At 32.1% G+C, this 16892-nt stretch overlaps 1 protein-coding gene across 1 annotated transcript; it reads right to left on the reverse strand.

The window, feature by feature from the left end:
* Positions 1-5669: 5669 nt before the first annotated feature.
* LOC130820144 (probable LRR receptor-like serine/threonine-protein kinase At5g10290) lies at positions 5670-15661 on the reverse strand. The gene is made up of 12 exons (XM_057685400.1): positions 15321-15661; positions 14331-14469; positions 14045-14177; positions 13831-13902; positions 12735-12878; positions 12558-12629; positions 12321-12386; positions 12108-12178; positions 11869-12012; positions 9055-9396; positions 8349-8743; positions 5670-6856 (listed from the first exon to the last, which is right to left on the reverse strand). The coding sequence occupies exons 2-12, from the start codon at positions 14395-14397 to the stop codon at positions 6542-6544; spliced, it is 1821 nt and encodes a 606-aa protein (XP_057541383.1). The 5' UTR covers positions 14398-14469; positions 15321-15661; the 3' UTR covers positions 5670-6541.
* Positions 15662-16892: the final 1231 nt, after the last annotated feature.

Raw genomic sequence — 16892 nt, forward strand, 5'->3', positions numbered from 1 at the left:
TTGTTTTCTCACTTGCATGGCTATTTTTGCAACAAAGCAATTGGTAGTGCCATACACGCGCTCAAGAAATATTATTTTATGAAAATTTCACATGGTAGCATCTAGTTTTTATGAAACGACAGTGGTAGCACTTTTGTAAGATTTTTCCACATGGTAGCCCCCAGTTTATGCACTATCTAACTGCTGTAACATTTTCCATTAAATTCTTGTTAATTTCCGTTTAATTCATTATTTTGTAACAATTTTCCACATGGTAGCATCCAGTTTTTGCTCTCAAATGTTTAATTCATCATTTTAATTTTTAATTCACCGATTAATTTATCAACGCCCTTAAATATTGTAACAATTAAGTAGATATGTGTTAGTGCTTGGAATGCACCTTTTGAACTTATGAAATGCACGTTTTGAGCTTATAAAATGTGCCTTTTGAATTATTTATTAGTGTTTGTAATACACCTTTTGAACTTTATAATGCCAATTATTTGAATGAAGGGCGTTGATAAATTAATCGGTATATTAAAAGTTAAAAATGGTGAATTAAACATTTAAGAGCAAAAACTAGATGCTACCATGTAGAAAAATCTTGCAAAATGATGAATTAAACAGAAATTAACAAGAATTTAACGAAAAATGCTACAGCAGTTTGATAGTGTATAAATTAGATGCTAGCATGTGGAAAAATCTTATGAAAGTGTTGTCACTAACGTTTTACAAAAATTGGATGATATCAAGTGGAATTTCCCATTATTTTATTGTAAAATTTAAATTAAAATAATGTAAGCTTAACAGTTTAAGTAACTTAATTGAAATTATAGAAGTTAATTCAATTGAATTCACTTTATGATGTAGCTAGTGAAAATTCAACTAGAAATAAAATCGGAAAAAACAATGCTCAATATTAAGTTGATGTATTGGAACTTATTTAAGTTTGAATTCTTCACTTTGAATAAAGTTTGCATTTATCAAAATATAATATCAATTTGAATGTTCATTCAATTTTGTTCTCCTACATTAACATTAATTCTAATTTAAAACTTGAGTAATCACAATTTTAATCTAATTAGTACTCCCTCAGTTACTTTTTATTTTGTCCACTTTAAATTTGTATATTTTAAGAGAGAGAAACTTAAATTAGATTTTTAAAGTATATATTGAAGATAAAATATATTCATGAGAGATCTTGTTAGATTTATCTTGATGTAAATTTTTTTAATATATAATTTTTAAAATTTTTTATGATGCGTATTTGAAGATATTAAGGCCTAAAATTTGCTAAATTATGCGTACAAAAGGAAAAATTGGACAAACAAAATAGAATAGAGGAAGTACGGATTACAATTTAAACATTTATTAACTACCCATTAGTTTTGTCTTAGTAAAATACTAAAATTAGATTTATGTTTGTTATTTAAATTTTGTTTGGATGTTAAAATTATAAAATAATAATAAAAGAAATTTTACATTTGTAATTGACGTCCAAAGAGAAAATAAAAATGTAAACTAAAACTAAATAAAGTAGTAAAATGTAATAAAAATGTAGTTGGAAGATTTTAAATTATATTTTAATTTCTTTTCATAAAACAATTATATTTTAATCTAAAATATTAATAGAAAAAATTAAAAATAAAAACCAGAATTTTAAAAAGATTCAAAAAAGCAAGTGTATAGTGAATTTACTACTCATTATACCAAAAATGTTTAGTTATAAAATGTTACATATTTTTTATACAGTATGGCTAAAGATATAGATATAGGTATAATATTCAAACTAACTGCCCAAGGCAGGGAAAAATCTCGAATCATAATATTAAACCCTTGTTTATTGTTTGTTTTTTCCATTTTTTCCAAATAAAAATTTTATAAAATTATACCCTTTTGCTTTTTCTTTTTTTTTTTTTCAAATATAAATTTCATAAAATTCTTTCATTATAAATCTTAATATTTCGGGATATCTTTATAGACAAAAATAACATTATTTGTTTCACTCATTTTACTAAAAGGACATCACATATTTGCATTATTAATTCTAAATAATTATTTGATTTTTTCATATTAATTGTATTTTTCTCCTCATTGTAATTATTTTTACTTTTTACTAAACTCTTTACCCTTTTAATGATTTCATGTTACATTAATCATTACTTATTTCAATTAATAATAACTTTAATAGAATTCTATCCTTTATTATTATTATTATTATTATTATTATTATTATTATTATTATTATAGGTTCTTTCCCACAATCCAAATGGAAAGAACAAATAAATTAGTTGAAAACTCAACTTTATGTGTACAGAATTAACTTTATTATCATTATTTTGTATTATATGATAGAAAATTCAATATTAATATGATTTTTAATTAAATACAGATGTTTTAACAATTTAATTCCAAAAATAAGCTTCGTGAAAACTTAATTCCCAAAATAAGCGTCCGTACATTCAAACCTAGCCTTGGAGTAAGTCACTGTTACTATAAAAAAATATATATTTTTTTTAAGTCGCTGTTAGTAACAGCGACTTAATGCGTTTTAAGTTTCCAGTTCTCAGTTACTTGCTCATTCCAGCCTACGAGATTAAGGAGTTGACCAATTAACCTTAAAGTCGTTGTTACTAACAGCGACTTAAGGAGTTGACAGCGACTTATGGCTTTTATTTTATTCATTTATTTATTGTCTTTCGCCGTTAGTTACAGCAACTTATGGCTTTTACTTTATTTTTTTTTTTTTTGTCTTTCGCTGTTAGTAACAGCGATTTACACAAAGCCTAGGTTTGGATGTACGGACGCTTATTTTGGAAATTAAATTTTCACGAAACTTATTTTTGTAATTAAGTTGTTAAAACATCTTATTTTTTTCAAATTTTCTGATTTCCTTTGGTGCAAGACCCAATAAAACTAAGGACATAACAATCATTATTTGAACAATTATTATAGAAACCTAAGAAATTAATGGAATAATTAGATAAATGTTAATAAAAATTAGTTTTAAAATTTAAATACAAATGTAAAAAAGACCTACATTTTCTTTTATTAAGACTTAATCATTAATAGGGCTTATCAGATTTTACTCGGGTTCGACACTGTCTAAGTCATAATATAATTTATTTGTTTAAAAATTCTTTATATGTTTAATTATTTAACATATAAATTAAAAAAATAATAATCAAATTGGTTAAATACATTATAAATATATATGAGTATTATAGCTAATATGGGCAAGGATGAGGCCTTGAATTCTTCATTCATCATTCACATGCATAAGATAGATTATAGGATCTTTTTTGCATGTAATTAGTTGTACATACAACTCTCCAATATTATAGCTCTAGGCTCAACCTAGCTTCTTACAACATTATACTTGTGAATCCCAAAACCAGCGCCAACGCAAAGCTAAACCATGGTTTTTCTAGAGCTCAATTGAGATCGCTCCAAAACCTAGGGAAATACTCCCTATATGGAAATAAAATAATTAAATTATACTATACTTCTATATGGAAATAAAATAATTAAATTATACTATACTTCTATATGGAATTAGTTATCATTTTACTTTAAATTAATTTCTTCTAGAAGATCACTTCACTCTAGGGAAATACTCCACTCTATTCAATCTGTCTACTTTTAATTTTAATTTAGGACTAATGAATTTATCACATTTGCCGGTTCTAGATTTATTTATTCAAGGTGTTCGAAAGCCTAGGGTTTTTAGAATAAAAAAGATATCATACACTATTTATAGTTCATCTATTAATCATAGTTTAGTTGGTGACGTGTCTTTTTATGATATTGACGAAGGGCTTCAATTTTATAAACATGAAAAAGTAAATAGAGCTTCTATACCCTTTGTTCCACCTTTGTTTAAATATAACTCAATCACTTTTACACTCTATATATGCTCTCTCTTAATTCTAAATACCACACTATTTTAACTTATTATACCTAACTTACTAAAATAAATGTGGCAAAATAGAAACGCACTCGCCGCGTCTGAAAGTAATTGTCACTTTGGCAGCGTTTTTCCATTGTTTAATTTGATAAAGAATTTAAAATGAATTTTACATTTCATTTTCTCAAAAATTAAAGGAAACATCTCATTTTCTCCAATAATAGCTTTTACATCAAACCAAATAAAATTAACTTAGTTATCATTTAAAATTTTCATCGAGAAGTAACTTTCATGAAAAACAATTTTCCATTAGAAATTGTTTATAATCAATTATTTTTATTTTTATCATAGTAAATAGTTTTGTGTAATACTAGTGACTCATAATTACTTAATTAGTTTTTTCTTTTCAAGGAGTGACTCATAATTAGTTTTGTTTAAAGTTTATTGTAAAAACTTACTTCCCCTATTCCTTAATGAAATTTCCACAGAATAATAAAACCTTTTAGATAGTTAATGTAGTAATTTTATTGAATAATAAATTTGATAAATGAAGTGTGGAGACCATAAACATTAAAAAATAATAAAAGAAACTTAGTGAAAAATATATAAAGACTATAACTAATAAAAAATATTTTTATAAAGTTAGTGAGAAACATATGAGATTATGAGGACAAGAAAGAATATAAAAATGTTAAAAAGTTAATAGAAAATATATAAGTATCATAAGCATCATTAAAATATTAAATTAATAATAAATTAAATTATTTTTGTCCGAATATTATGATATAAATAGAAATATTCTTTATGAGAACAACAAATAAAACAACGCAAAATAGCAAATCAAAACTTCTATAAAAATCGGAGAAAGTAATATTTATCATTGTCAATGAACATTATCTTGAAAAATGAATAATAACTATTTTGGTTTAAAATTTATTGTTATAATTGTTGTTTTTATCATTGTGAGCTCAAAATAGCAAATTCCCACAATTGCAACTTACTTTTACTTAAATTTTATGGTATCACGGGTATATTAATATTATAGGGGTTTAACAAATTAATTTAGGAACAACTGAAAGTATATACCAGCCTGCTTTTTGAAAGTGGTTTTACTGATGCAATCAATACATAATACACACATTTGCTCTCTATCTACCTTTATTTTCCCCTCTATAAATATATCTTCCTTTGTTTCAGATAATCAGTAACCATAAAAACATACTCAAACATAGAATACATTCAGAGAGGGAAAGATAAGTGTAGGGAGAGATGTCGATCGATGCATTAGCAATGGCCGGAGCAGATTACAGGGAAAGCGATATCACTTTTATAGAGATGGAGTTTAGAGATATGGAAAACACACCACAACATCTTCTAGCCGAGAATGAGTACAACAAAATGGAAGAGAAGCGGAAAGTCGGAATGAACCTAAGCTCTAAAAAACCGCAACTGAATGCCAAAATTCAACCTTGGAAAAGGTTGTCACTTCAGTTAGAAGAAACTCCGGTCCAACTACCCCGATCTGATCAAGACCATAAGATAGTCGAGATCCGCGACAAGATACTATGTTAGTTGATTATAAGCTACCCCATATAATGATGTTTTTATTTAGAAAATTTGTTAAAAATAATCTCTAATAACTATGACTCATTCATAAAATATCTCTACTATTTGTTAATTCGAAATAATTTAGGAGTAATCTTCTCATAATATTCAATATTAAGGATTATTTTGAGCGAATGAGTCATAGTTGGGATTATTTATAAGAAATTGTCCCTTTTATTTTCATCATCTCTTCCCCTCGAACTCCATTAAATAGCTGTAACTTAATCTTACCGAAGCACCAAGTAAAAACATATAAGTGTAATGATAATCCTAGAGAAGCAAACCCCATCCTAAATATCCCATCAATATTCATTTATAGAAACGATAAGTTTATTCATAGAAATGTATATGCCTCGTCTATTCACAACATCAAGCTATCATCAGATATGCTACTCGAACTCTTCGTTCTGCTTCACAGATATGTTACTCGTACTCTTCATTTTGCTTCACATATCCGTGTCCGATCCTTGATCCTCGGACATTGCTATGGCACACTTGGACACTTCATTTTAGCGTAAAATTGAATATTTAGACGTATCCGACACTTGGACACGTACTAGTATCCAACATCAGTACTCGAGTCCAAGTAACATAGAACATCAAATATCAATCAAACATTAAAAAATGGATTACTTGATAAGATCATTGAACCGATGTAGGAATAACAGAAGAAAAACAATGCAATTTGAATCAACAAATACTTTTTACTCATTAAGCAAGCTATCATAAGCCACGGAGTCTTACAAGTGAACACAGATTTGAAAGCGGTCACCACTCCCAAGGTTTCCTTGAGATTCTTAAAGACATTGCCAAGAAAATGAGAGGTGCTAATAACACAACATGTATACAAGTATATAACGTTAAAGAAAACGGGAAAGGCTACAATAATTTCAAAAAAGACTGCACCTTTCTTTCAAAGAGGCAGCGAGGAAAACATAATAAGCTATAATTGGTAAACCTTTTTTCGGAAGAGAGGGAGGGGGGAGGAGAAAAAAAAACTAGACATTTCTTCAGGATTATGCAATTTAGGGTTTGGAGTGTACCTTTGCTTCATCGGCCACCAGATAATTCAATGGCATCTTGATTATGGATAGAATCATCACCCCAGCCAAATCTGCTATGCAACCTTTCATATTCTTGCCTGCGAGTAACTTCTACACTCTGCCATTCCTCCCATCTTTCAGCTAGTCCTTCGCCTTCAAGCATCCGCACCACATCTGACATTGCTGGGCGCTCTTCCGGTGTAGATTGAGTACATAAAAGTGCAACTTGGATCATCATCTGCACGTCCTGAATATCGAATTCGTTATTCAAGTTCTTATCAACAATAGCATCCAGCTTTCTTTCTCTTTCCAGCTTCTTCACCTGAGATCAGTCATGAGCAACCGATAGTCAGGTTCTTAGTTACCTGGAACGCGATATGCCTTGGGACATGGGACGGAAGCGGAAACGCAGGACACTATCCGAGGTGACTCCGGAACGATTGATATTTTTTGGTGTTATAATTTACTCTTAATAATTAGATTAGAAAAAATATAAATTAAGAAATGATAGTATTGAAATATAACAGTAAAAAATTAAGGAAAAGAAAAGAAAGAAAAAAGTACACATACAAAAAAAAAAGTACTTCTAAAAGAAAAAAAAAAGTAAGTAAAACACTAAGGAATAACACCAATATCATGACATAGGCACTAATTATCCCAAGAAAAATAAAGAAAATTTGATATTAATAATCTCAGCTTTCACACGCCTACACGGAATAATCCCAACTTTGCATTGTTTTTAAACAATTCAAACTTTCATGTGAATTTGCTAGCAGTATACCATGAAAAACTACTATGACGGGTTATCTTTGCCCAAAAAAAGGAAGGAAAAAAAAACTAATTCTCTCCCTCCTCTCCGTTGACTACGAAGCCCACCACACTAACCACCCCATTCTCAGGCCTGCCCAGCCCCGTAACCCTGCTCCGAACACCCCAATGCTTAATTGTTGCACATCCATCACCATTAACAACGTTGTCGAGCCACCATCATCACCAAAAATCTAATTTTCCCATCCTCCACCGAGACATCGCCATTTATCGTGCCATGAATTTAAATGGGTGGGTGGTTCAAATGAGGCGGAGGGGGGTGTCTAGGGCTTGGGGATTTTCATGTTTTGCAGTTTCTAGGATTTCGTCAATGGGGGATTGTCATCTCATGAGAGGGTGTGCAGGAGGTTCCGGCACAGGGGGTGGGGCTCACGTTGCAGGGGGTTGGGATGATGGGTTTTCGAATTGGAGATGTAATGGAGGTGATTGTTCGCAGTGGCTGTTTGATGAGGTGGGGCAGCCATCTCTGGGCAGTGGGGGTGAGGTTGGGGGTCACCATCCTTGGGCAGCGGGGATAGGGGTAGGTGGGGTAGGGAAAAGGTGGCATGACAGTGGTGGTGCCAGAGAAGGGGGGTGATGAGCTTGGTGGTTGAAGCCTGATTCCTGAAGGAAAGAGGGAGATAAATGCAATTTTTTTTTCCCTTTTTTAGGGGGCAATGGATTAGTAACAGGATAGAGTAACTTCACATGAAATTAAGATTATTTAAAAACCCACAAAGTAGAGATTATACAAAGCATATGGGTGAAAATCGGTAATATCAGTTTAGCCGAAAAAGAAATACTTCTAAACTTTCTGTTTTCAACCGCAGAAAGATTAGGGTCAATGATAATGTCAAGACAACTATTGATGCTTCCAAGGCATTTATACTAGCTATGGAAATATTTGTTTTCATATCAAGTATAATCGCCTTGGCTAAATAAAAAATTTCACTCGCAAAATCACTACTTACATGATCAATAAAAGATAAACACCCGTTAATACTTACATGATCAAGCAACAAGACTTCATCTTCTTCTTCCAAGCGTGAAAAGTCAATGGCCCGTTGGCCTGTCACAAGCTCTAGCAGCATAATTCCGTAACCAAAAACATCAGTCCTTTCAGATGACTTCCCGGTGGATAAGTACTCAGGTGCTATGTGCCCCATTGTCCCACGCACCTGTGTGGTCACGTTAGTTTTCCTCACGTCTACCAATTTTGCTAATCCGAAATCACCCACTACCGCTTCAAAGTCTTCATCTAACAACACATTAGCAGCCTTAACATCACGATGGATGATCTTAGGGTTGCAATGTTCATGAAGATACTCTAGTCCACGAGCAGTGCCCAAAGCTATTCGCTTTCTGTTAGGCCAATCTAAAACAGGTTCTCCAGGTTTTATCTCTGCAGGAAAATGTGTCATAAGACTGAAAATTAGGACACCAAGATAAAAGCAACTGCAGACACGATATAAAATTCATTATTGAAATAGCCTCTCATTGGAGAAGACTTCATGTGGACAACCATTTCTCATCTATTGATTCGTGTAGCTAATCCCTATCTCAAATTCATATTACCAAAAAAATGAAAAAGGTTGTTAATGGCGGCGGACAGATGTGCTTAGCATACAAGTAAAACTCACATGAAGTTTTACATACAGTGCCTCCGAATTCAATAGAGAAGTATTACTTATAACACAATGGTAAGGGTTCCACCTCGCAAACGATAAGCGACGCTCAGGTTTTGCATGTATGGATACACCAAAAGTCTTTCTGTTGGCGTAGTACAGAATCCTATCAAGCGTAATAAATTTCTGTGTACAGCAACACTTATCATCTCAACCTCACGCTGAAAAGCTGCATCTCCTCCTGGACTCTCATAATCAGTCAATCGTTTCACTGCAACCTTTGTATTGTCTCCTAGCAAGCCTTTGTAAACCTTGCCAAACCCACCTTGACCAAGAACATTTTTCTCATTAAAATTGTCAGTTGCTATCTGCAACTCCCTGTAGGAAAATCGTTTAAGCTGACCAAATGCAATTGTGCGATCAACTTCACCTGAAGATAAAAAAGAAAGGACTTTTCATGAGCAAATCGGAAGAGCCCTAAAGATAGATATTAGCCAAAAGTGAGCAATATTGGTAAGAAATAAGAATAAGTGTTGAAGTTGGCGATGAGACTTTAACTTAAATCATGACAGCATAAAGAATTGTCCCACTTTCTATTTGGTAACTAACAAAATGATTGATAAAAGCAAAATATTGCCTTCATATAGAGCTAAACAAAACTGTAGCTAAAAATAGAAATAACAAACTTAAAGCACATAAATAGGTAGTGTAAGTACCTTCTTAGGGAGGTCAAAACATTTTCTCGAGTAGTTCCAAATGGTAAATCAAATAGACATTATAAATTTATATCCCACAATATGTAGTATGAGGAATGGCAAAGTGCTGGGGGTCATATGCCCTCATTAAAGATGACATAGTAATATTGGTTGCCAAGGAAGTGGTTTCCACCTAATAAAACTCACGTCGGATGTGTGAACACGTTAAATTATGATTTTGAGATTTTCATCAAGAAATAGAAATATATGGACGGAGTGACCAACTCTAGTGAACATGACTCCATGAATAGGAAGATAGCTATCTCAGCATAAGTTTGCCACTTCTCAATAAGATGTCTTTTGTTTCCTTGACATCACGGGATACATTCATTCCATGAATCATAAAAGGTACTACCTACGTCCCAAATTTATGTTGCTGTTTGACTACAAATCTTGGGACGGAGGGAGTAGTAAATTGATTATACTTTTGCACGTTTTAAAAATTTGCAATACCATGCATTTAAGTCCCGCTAAAATCTTTAATTATTTTGTCAGATTCCTTTAGCAACTATAATTACACCTGTATATGAGTATGAGGTACCCAATAAGACAAGCATTTATCACATAAAATAAACTCATCATGACTTTTATCATTAAACAATTATTAGGAGCAGGTGCAACTAAGAAACATATCTAGCTTCAAAATTCTAAAAACATTTATTAGTTTTAAATGGAACTAATGACTTCTATTTCAGTTTCTTTATAACTTATAGAAGTCCTTGATTTCTTACTTGTATTGAATTGGTGATGTAAAAGAAACGTCGTTAAAGAAAAAAAAGAAAGGGCCCCACAAAGAACCATGCTTACAAAAGCATACATAGATTTGTGTGCATCCCTACATATATGTGTAGCGTGTGCTTATACTTCGATGCGTGCATGATGTATGCGTTGTGTACATACATGAACATAAATTTTAAGTGCTCAAGAAGATTTACATTTCTTTTTCAAGGGAAAAACGTAAATGTTAATGTCTATAACTGTATATACATACATAATAGTGATCAGTAGTCTATTACGTTGTTCTAAAAACATTCTCCTTGTCAAAGTTGTTTACTACTCCAACCAAATTGTTAAAGAAGGGGCATTTAAGAGGATACATATAAAAGAACAACATTGGGTCACTAACCCACTACTAGTACTAAGAGACAAGATATAGTAGATTCCAACTCGGTAGTAAACCCAGTGGATCTCTCTAGCTTTGACCATCATAAAATGGTAGCAAGAAAGTCACTTTGAGGATACAGCTTATATTATGAAGGCCCTGTCTGCCGACATCATATAAGAAAAGAGTGATCAACAATTACCCACAATTTTTTCAGAAAGGGTAACCATCAACCTCTACTGAACATTATAATTAATGACCTTTTGGCCATGCTCATGCAGCAGAAGAGGGATGCAAGAGCAGTAACAGTTTGGTTTTCAGTGAAGGCTGGCCTTGGAAGGAATGGCTACATATTTCAATCATATATCCAGAGTTGGTTATAGATTCTTACTGATCATCACCCCCAAAGCTTATATGGATGTGTGTGTGTGAGTGTGTGTCTGTGAGAGAGAGAGAGTAACAAAGTGTGCTAAGGAACCCACAAGAACCCAATTCCTTGAAAATCAATCCCAAACATTGACAGTTTGACATAGAGGATCCAACTTATGTATCCTGCTTCAAACTAAAGAATCATCATAGTATTTGTGTGTATGTGTGTCACCGAGGAGAAACCTATCCTTCTCAAGGCATGAAAATGTGGAAATAAAAGTTACTATGCAATAACCGGTCATGCCCATCTTGCAGATGATGGAGTTGAGGACAATAAAATATAAATAGCAATACTACCAAAAATATTTTAGCTCATTAAATACCTAATATAATTCACTAAAGGAGGTCAAAACACATGCCAATGCACATTATTTATGGCTTATATCTCTAATTATACATAAGTAAAAATTATGAAAATTAATTTATTGAAACTATATATTGATCAATTTAACGAGATCCCGCATGACTATCTTTTTGTTTAAGAATCAAGATAATTCACTAAAGAAGGTCAGTGGAAAAACTTATGAATAGTGTAAAGTCATAGTGTTTCAAATACAAAGAAACAGAGGACAAAAAATGAGAATGGAGAAGCAAGTAAAACGGAGAATTGTAGAACCTGCGACATCAACAAAAACTTCACGCTTGTAGCCTTTGAGTCTACTCTTGCACAAGCAATACAACAGGATTCCAAGGAATAGCATACCAAAGAAGCCTCCAACCACTCCAATGATAACTTGAATTTTTGTTTTATTTGAAGATCCTGTCAATATAGGTCATATTTAATAACTTACACTAATACACAAATACAAAGGTACTACGATAAAATTTAAAAAAAAAAAATAGGAAGCAATCTACCTGTGCCATTACCATCAGATGCACAAAGATGATGGATATCCCCACCACATGTCAATTTATTTCCTGAAAAACTGTAATCAGAGAAATAATACATTAATATTAATACAACTAGTAAAGACGAAAAAAATGCTAACTCATCCGTCCATTTTCATATAGCAGTATTGGAAGTCTAAATACAGTACTTCATTCTAAAATTGAAATTAGAGATCATACTTGTATTGCGGAATTGAAAAGAGCTGAGAAGGTATTCGACCGCTCAGTTGATTTGAAGAAAGTTGGCTGTCACATCATTTACAAATTTATCAGACTCGAGAGATCACAATTAATGTATCAGTGTCACAAAAATATTATTTCTTTTCTACATATAACCAGTTGGAAAGGGATTGGATTTTTTAATGATATTAGTATTTAGGAATTACTATTTGTTGATTATAAATTGTTTTCACATACAGGCTAATTAAGTTATCAAGGGAAGCCAGTGAATCAGGAATATTCCCAGAGAGGTTGTTATGGTTCAAAATCCTGCATCGGTAAAATTATATAAGTTAAAGAGTAACGCAAAGTTTCATCAAATTCAACACCAATGTAGCATATCTCAAGCAAAACAGTAAAGATGGTGCTACTCACAAATATTTAAGATTTTTCAGATTACCGAGGGAGGATGGTATTTCATCAATCAAATGATTATTCTCTAAATCCAAGCTCGTTAGACTAGACAAATTTCCAAACTCTTCCGGAATCTTTCCTGTGATACCGTTTCCTTGCAAGGACCTGCACAATTTGAATATTCGCTAACGCAAAGATGTAAAACAAGTTGGATAATTCTACGAGCTTTCTCAATATAAAAGATAAACTCAATCCACAAATAAAAGCTTGATATTAAAACTAGGAGCAAAAGGTAACAGACTCCAAAAGCTACTGTTACGGCCTGTTTGGTTAGTGGTACTAAATGGTGGTAATGGGAATAATTTATAGTGTACATCAAAAGTTCTATGTCATTCCCATAGTGATGAAACTTTGATCACAAAAAAGTTTTTTTGTTTTCAAATTTCCATTACCACCTCTCTCGATGGTAATCATTAGAATGAAATTTAGGAAGAAAACGAGATGATTGATGTTGGACAAGTATGACCATCAAAATAGCCAAGAGATTTTTCAACCAAAATTACTTTAGTTTTCATTTCAATTACCACCATTTAATACCACCTACCAAACGGGCTATTATTGTAAAGCTAGAGAGAAAGATTGAGTTCTCAGTTGATAATTTACTGAATCCAAAACGTCAATATATTTTCATAATGAATTCAAAGCTTAAACTTCTATTTAAGTCGAAAACAAAAGCTCCTATTGCAATTTATGCACATATTATTTCTATATAAATGTTTAAAAAAGATCTCTGAAGACTTCATCTCAGATCTAGGAAAAATCCGATGCTAGTAGAATAATACAAAGCCAGAGTTGTATCAAAAAGCCCAAATCAGATACGCAAATTATTACCAAGCCAATAAACCAGATTGGTGAAGAAAAGTTAACAATTATATCCCAAGTGTCAAATTTCAACATGCTAAACAACAGATTTTATTAATAGCATTGTGAGAATGAAACAGTTATTTCATGCAGATTTTTAGTCAAATTCAGACGAAAATCATCATGAATATTGGATATATGTTCCTTCCAACAGACATGCGATGCAGGGAAAAAATGTAGTGAATATGTAACCTACAGTGTTGTAAGAGTCTTTAAAGTGCCGATTTTAGGTGACAACGATCCAGTAAACCCCATGGAAGGCAGTGCCCTGTAACAAAGAACAGAAAGAACAGATCATATCAACTTATATGTCCAAACAAATTTAACAAACTTATTTGATTATTCCATTATCTACAAGAATGAATAAATTAAGTTAAAAGATAGGCAAACGACAAATCAGAAGTACTTACAAAGAAACAACATTGTTACTAATATCACACATAACATTCGACCAAGTACACGGATTAACCATATTGGGATTCCAATCCAGCAGCTGTTTAGGTGAAGCTTGTAGTGATTGTTTCAGAGCAAAGAGGGCCTCCCCTAGAATAAAATATAAACAAATAGTCAACATTCGACGATTCACATAACTAAATAATACAACATGTTAAGTGTATCAAAATACACATCCAAAGCATTTGAAAAGATCCTTTAAATATGTCGGGTGAAATCAGAGAATAGGCAAGACACGAATACCTTGAAAATCAGCCATACAACCCAGGAGCAAACAAGAAAAAGCTAGAAGAGAAAAAACGAGCTCCATCAGAGACACTCTCAAATCTTCACACTCATGCTTTAAAACTCAATCATCCATGGTTACAATAGAACAACATTTCTGCCATAAACAGAATTTGAAAATCTGAATTATTAACCCATGAAAAAAAATTCTTAGACAAAAAGTATCGATTTACAAGATTCTTTGATATAAACAGATTCCAATAAAACCAACATATGATACAAAATCTTCATGTACATTAATAAGCTTCACTTTTTGGAGATTTTTCATTACCAATTGATATGGAAATCATCAAAAAGTAATCGTTAACCTCCATTAAGATTAAGATAACTCTTAATCATCCTACAAACAGTTTGAGAAAAGCACCATTCTTGAAGGCTTCACCTACCCACTAACCAAACTTCCCATATTAAGCCGAGCAAATATGATTTCAAAATATTAGAGTAAAATTTAAGCCACCCAATATCTTAAATCTGTAAAGTATTCATTTTTCTTCACCAATCACTCAACTAATTCAGTCAATATTCAAATTCAAGATGCACCGACCCTAATAAAGCCTTCATGGATTAAAGGTGCAAACTTGCAAGTATCTAAACCTAAAAAAAACTACCATCTTCAAATTCCCTCAAAATTTCGTCAATTGAGAATCTTTAACACAATAGACAACAATAACTCCAGAACTTTACTAATTATGCTTTTCTTTAGTATTGTCGAATTGGGTTTGCAAAAAATAATGCAATTTAATTTAATAACAGTATAATTATACTCAATATGTACACATATGTAAAAATTCATTAAATCCCACAAGATATAAGTAGAGATCACTATATAAACTAAAAAAATTAGAAAAAAAAAAACTGAAATTAGAAAAGTAAACATAGAGGAAGTAAAAATCTACTAAACTATTGGGGAAAAAAAAATATTAAGAAAGGTTTAGAAAGACTAATTACCTGAAAGAAAGAAGACAAAATTTGGGTGTTATTAGTTTTTGCAAGATCACAAGGATGGAGTAAATGAAAAGGGTTGATTTCAATTTGACCAAAATGAAAAAAAATAACCCAACAAATGATTTGGTTTGAACTTAGGAAGGAGAATGTTCTGTTTCTGGTCATCTATTTCTGGATTAGGGGTTTTATTGTCTGTAAAAAAAGGATTAGACCTAACAATTACCAATTATTATGTTTCCAATCTCGTCTTCTTCTGTCTCTTCAGTAGACTTTTATACTCTTAAATAGCTCAAGTCTTCAAGATGTAATTGGCTTCTTGCATTTCTTAGTAGGTTTTTTTTTTTTTTTTTGGAATAACACTTCTTAGTAGGTTTAGGTGTAATAATTGTTTATTTATATTTTTTGTTTTTTAATAAAAAACTTAAATAATAAAAAGAAGTTGTAAGGATAAAAAAAGTATAAGAAAACTGATTTTGGAAAATCTTTGTTAAGGAATCTTTTTTTTTTTTTGTGTAAATATATCATAGCAAATAAAATACAAATATAGAATTTAATTTGTTTCACATTGTTCTTTTGAGTTGCAGTTTATGTAGTCTCCAATTTCATCTATTAGTATCTTCAGACTTAAATTTAGGGGGCGTTTGGTTCGCACAAGGGAATCGGAATGGAATGAGGAAAGGGAACGAAGGAGAAAGGAATGGATTCCCCTAATTTAGCCTTGTCGTTTGGTTGTGTTCAGGAAACAGAATGAATTGCTCATTAATTCCCTTTGTGACTGTTTGGTTCAAGTTAAGGAATCAAATTATGAGTTTTTCATGTAGCAAATCTTTAATCATTAAGAACAACTTGATAAAAACAATCAAACAGAAATTACTTCAGATTGATAAAAACAATCAAGCAAATCCAATTACACCCATTAAAATACAATCAAGCTTGATAAAAACAATCAAGCAAATCCAATTACACCCATCAAAATACAATCAAGCTTGATAAAAACAACTTCAGATTGAACCCAGAAATCCAATTAATCACAGAAATTCAGAGATTAAGAACATAAATTATGAACAGAAATCTTCGATGCAACAATAATGGCGGTAGAACAAGAACGCAGCAGAACACGAACAGAGATTCATCAATGGCAGTGGAACAAGAACGCAGCACAGAGATTCATCAATGGTGGTAGAACAAAGATTCTTCAAGAACACGAATATGAATTTCAATCCATCAAAAAAGCCGCAGAAATTAGGAAAAAGAGTGAAGAGAAAAGACGCAGCAAAAGAGTGAAGAGATTCATCAAGAACACGAACCGTCACAGAACCGTCACATTTGACAATGGCGGCCGCGAAATCGAGATTGAGAAGAAGAATGCTACGAACAATGGCGGCCGGCCGTCGTGAGGAAGAGAGGAAAACTTGAGGGAGGAGGCGGACGGCTGTGTGTAGGGTTTGAGAGGAGAGGGTAATGCAAGGGGAATGGAATGGAAAAGGTACGGGGGGGGGGGGGTTGGGGAATGAGGAAGCCCTAATTATGGGTAATCCCAAAACTAAAAATGGGGAAAGGGTATGATAGTGAGTG

This window comes from Amaranthus tricolor, chromosome 8 (assembly GCF_026212465.1).
Source record: "Amaranthus tricolor cultivar Red isolate AtriRed21 chromosome 8, ASM2621246v1, whole genome shotgun sequence".
Lineage (NCBI taxonomy): Eukaryota > Viridiplantae > Streptophyta > Magnoliopsida > Caryophyllales > Amaranthaceae > Amaranthus > Amaranthus tricolor.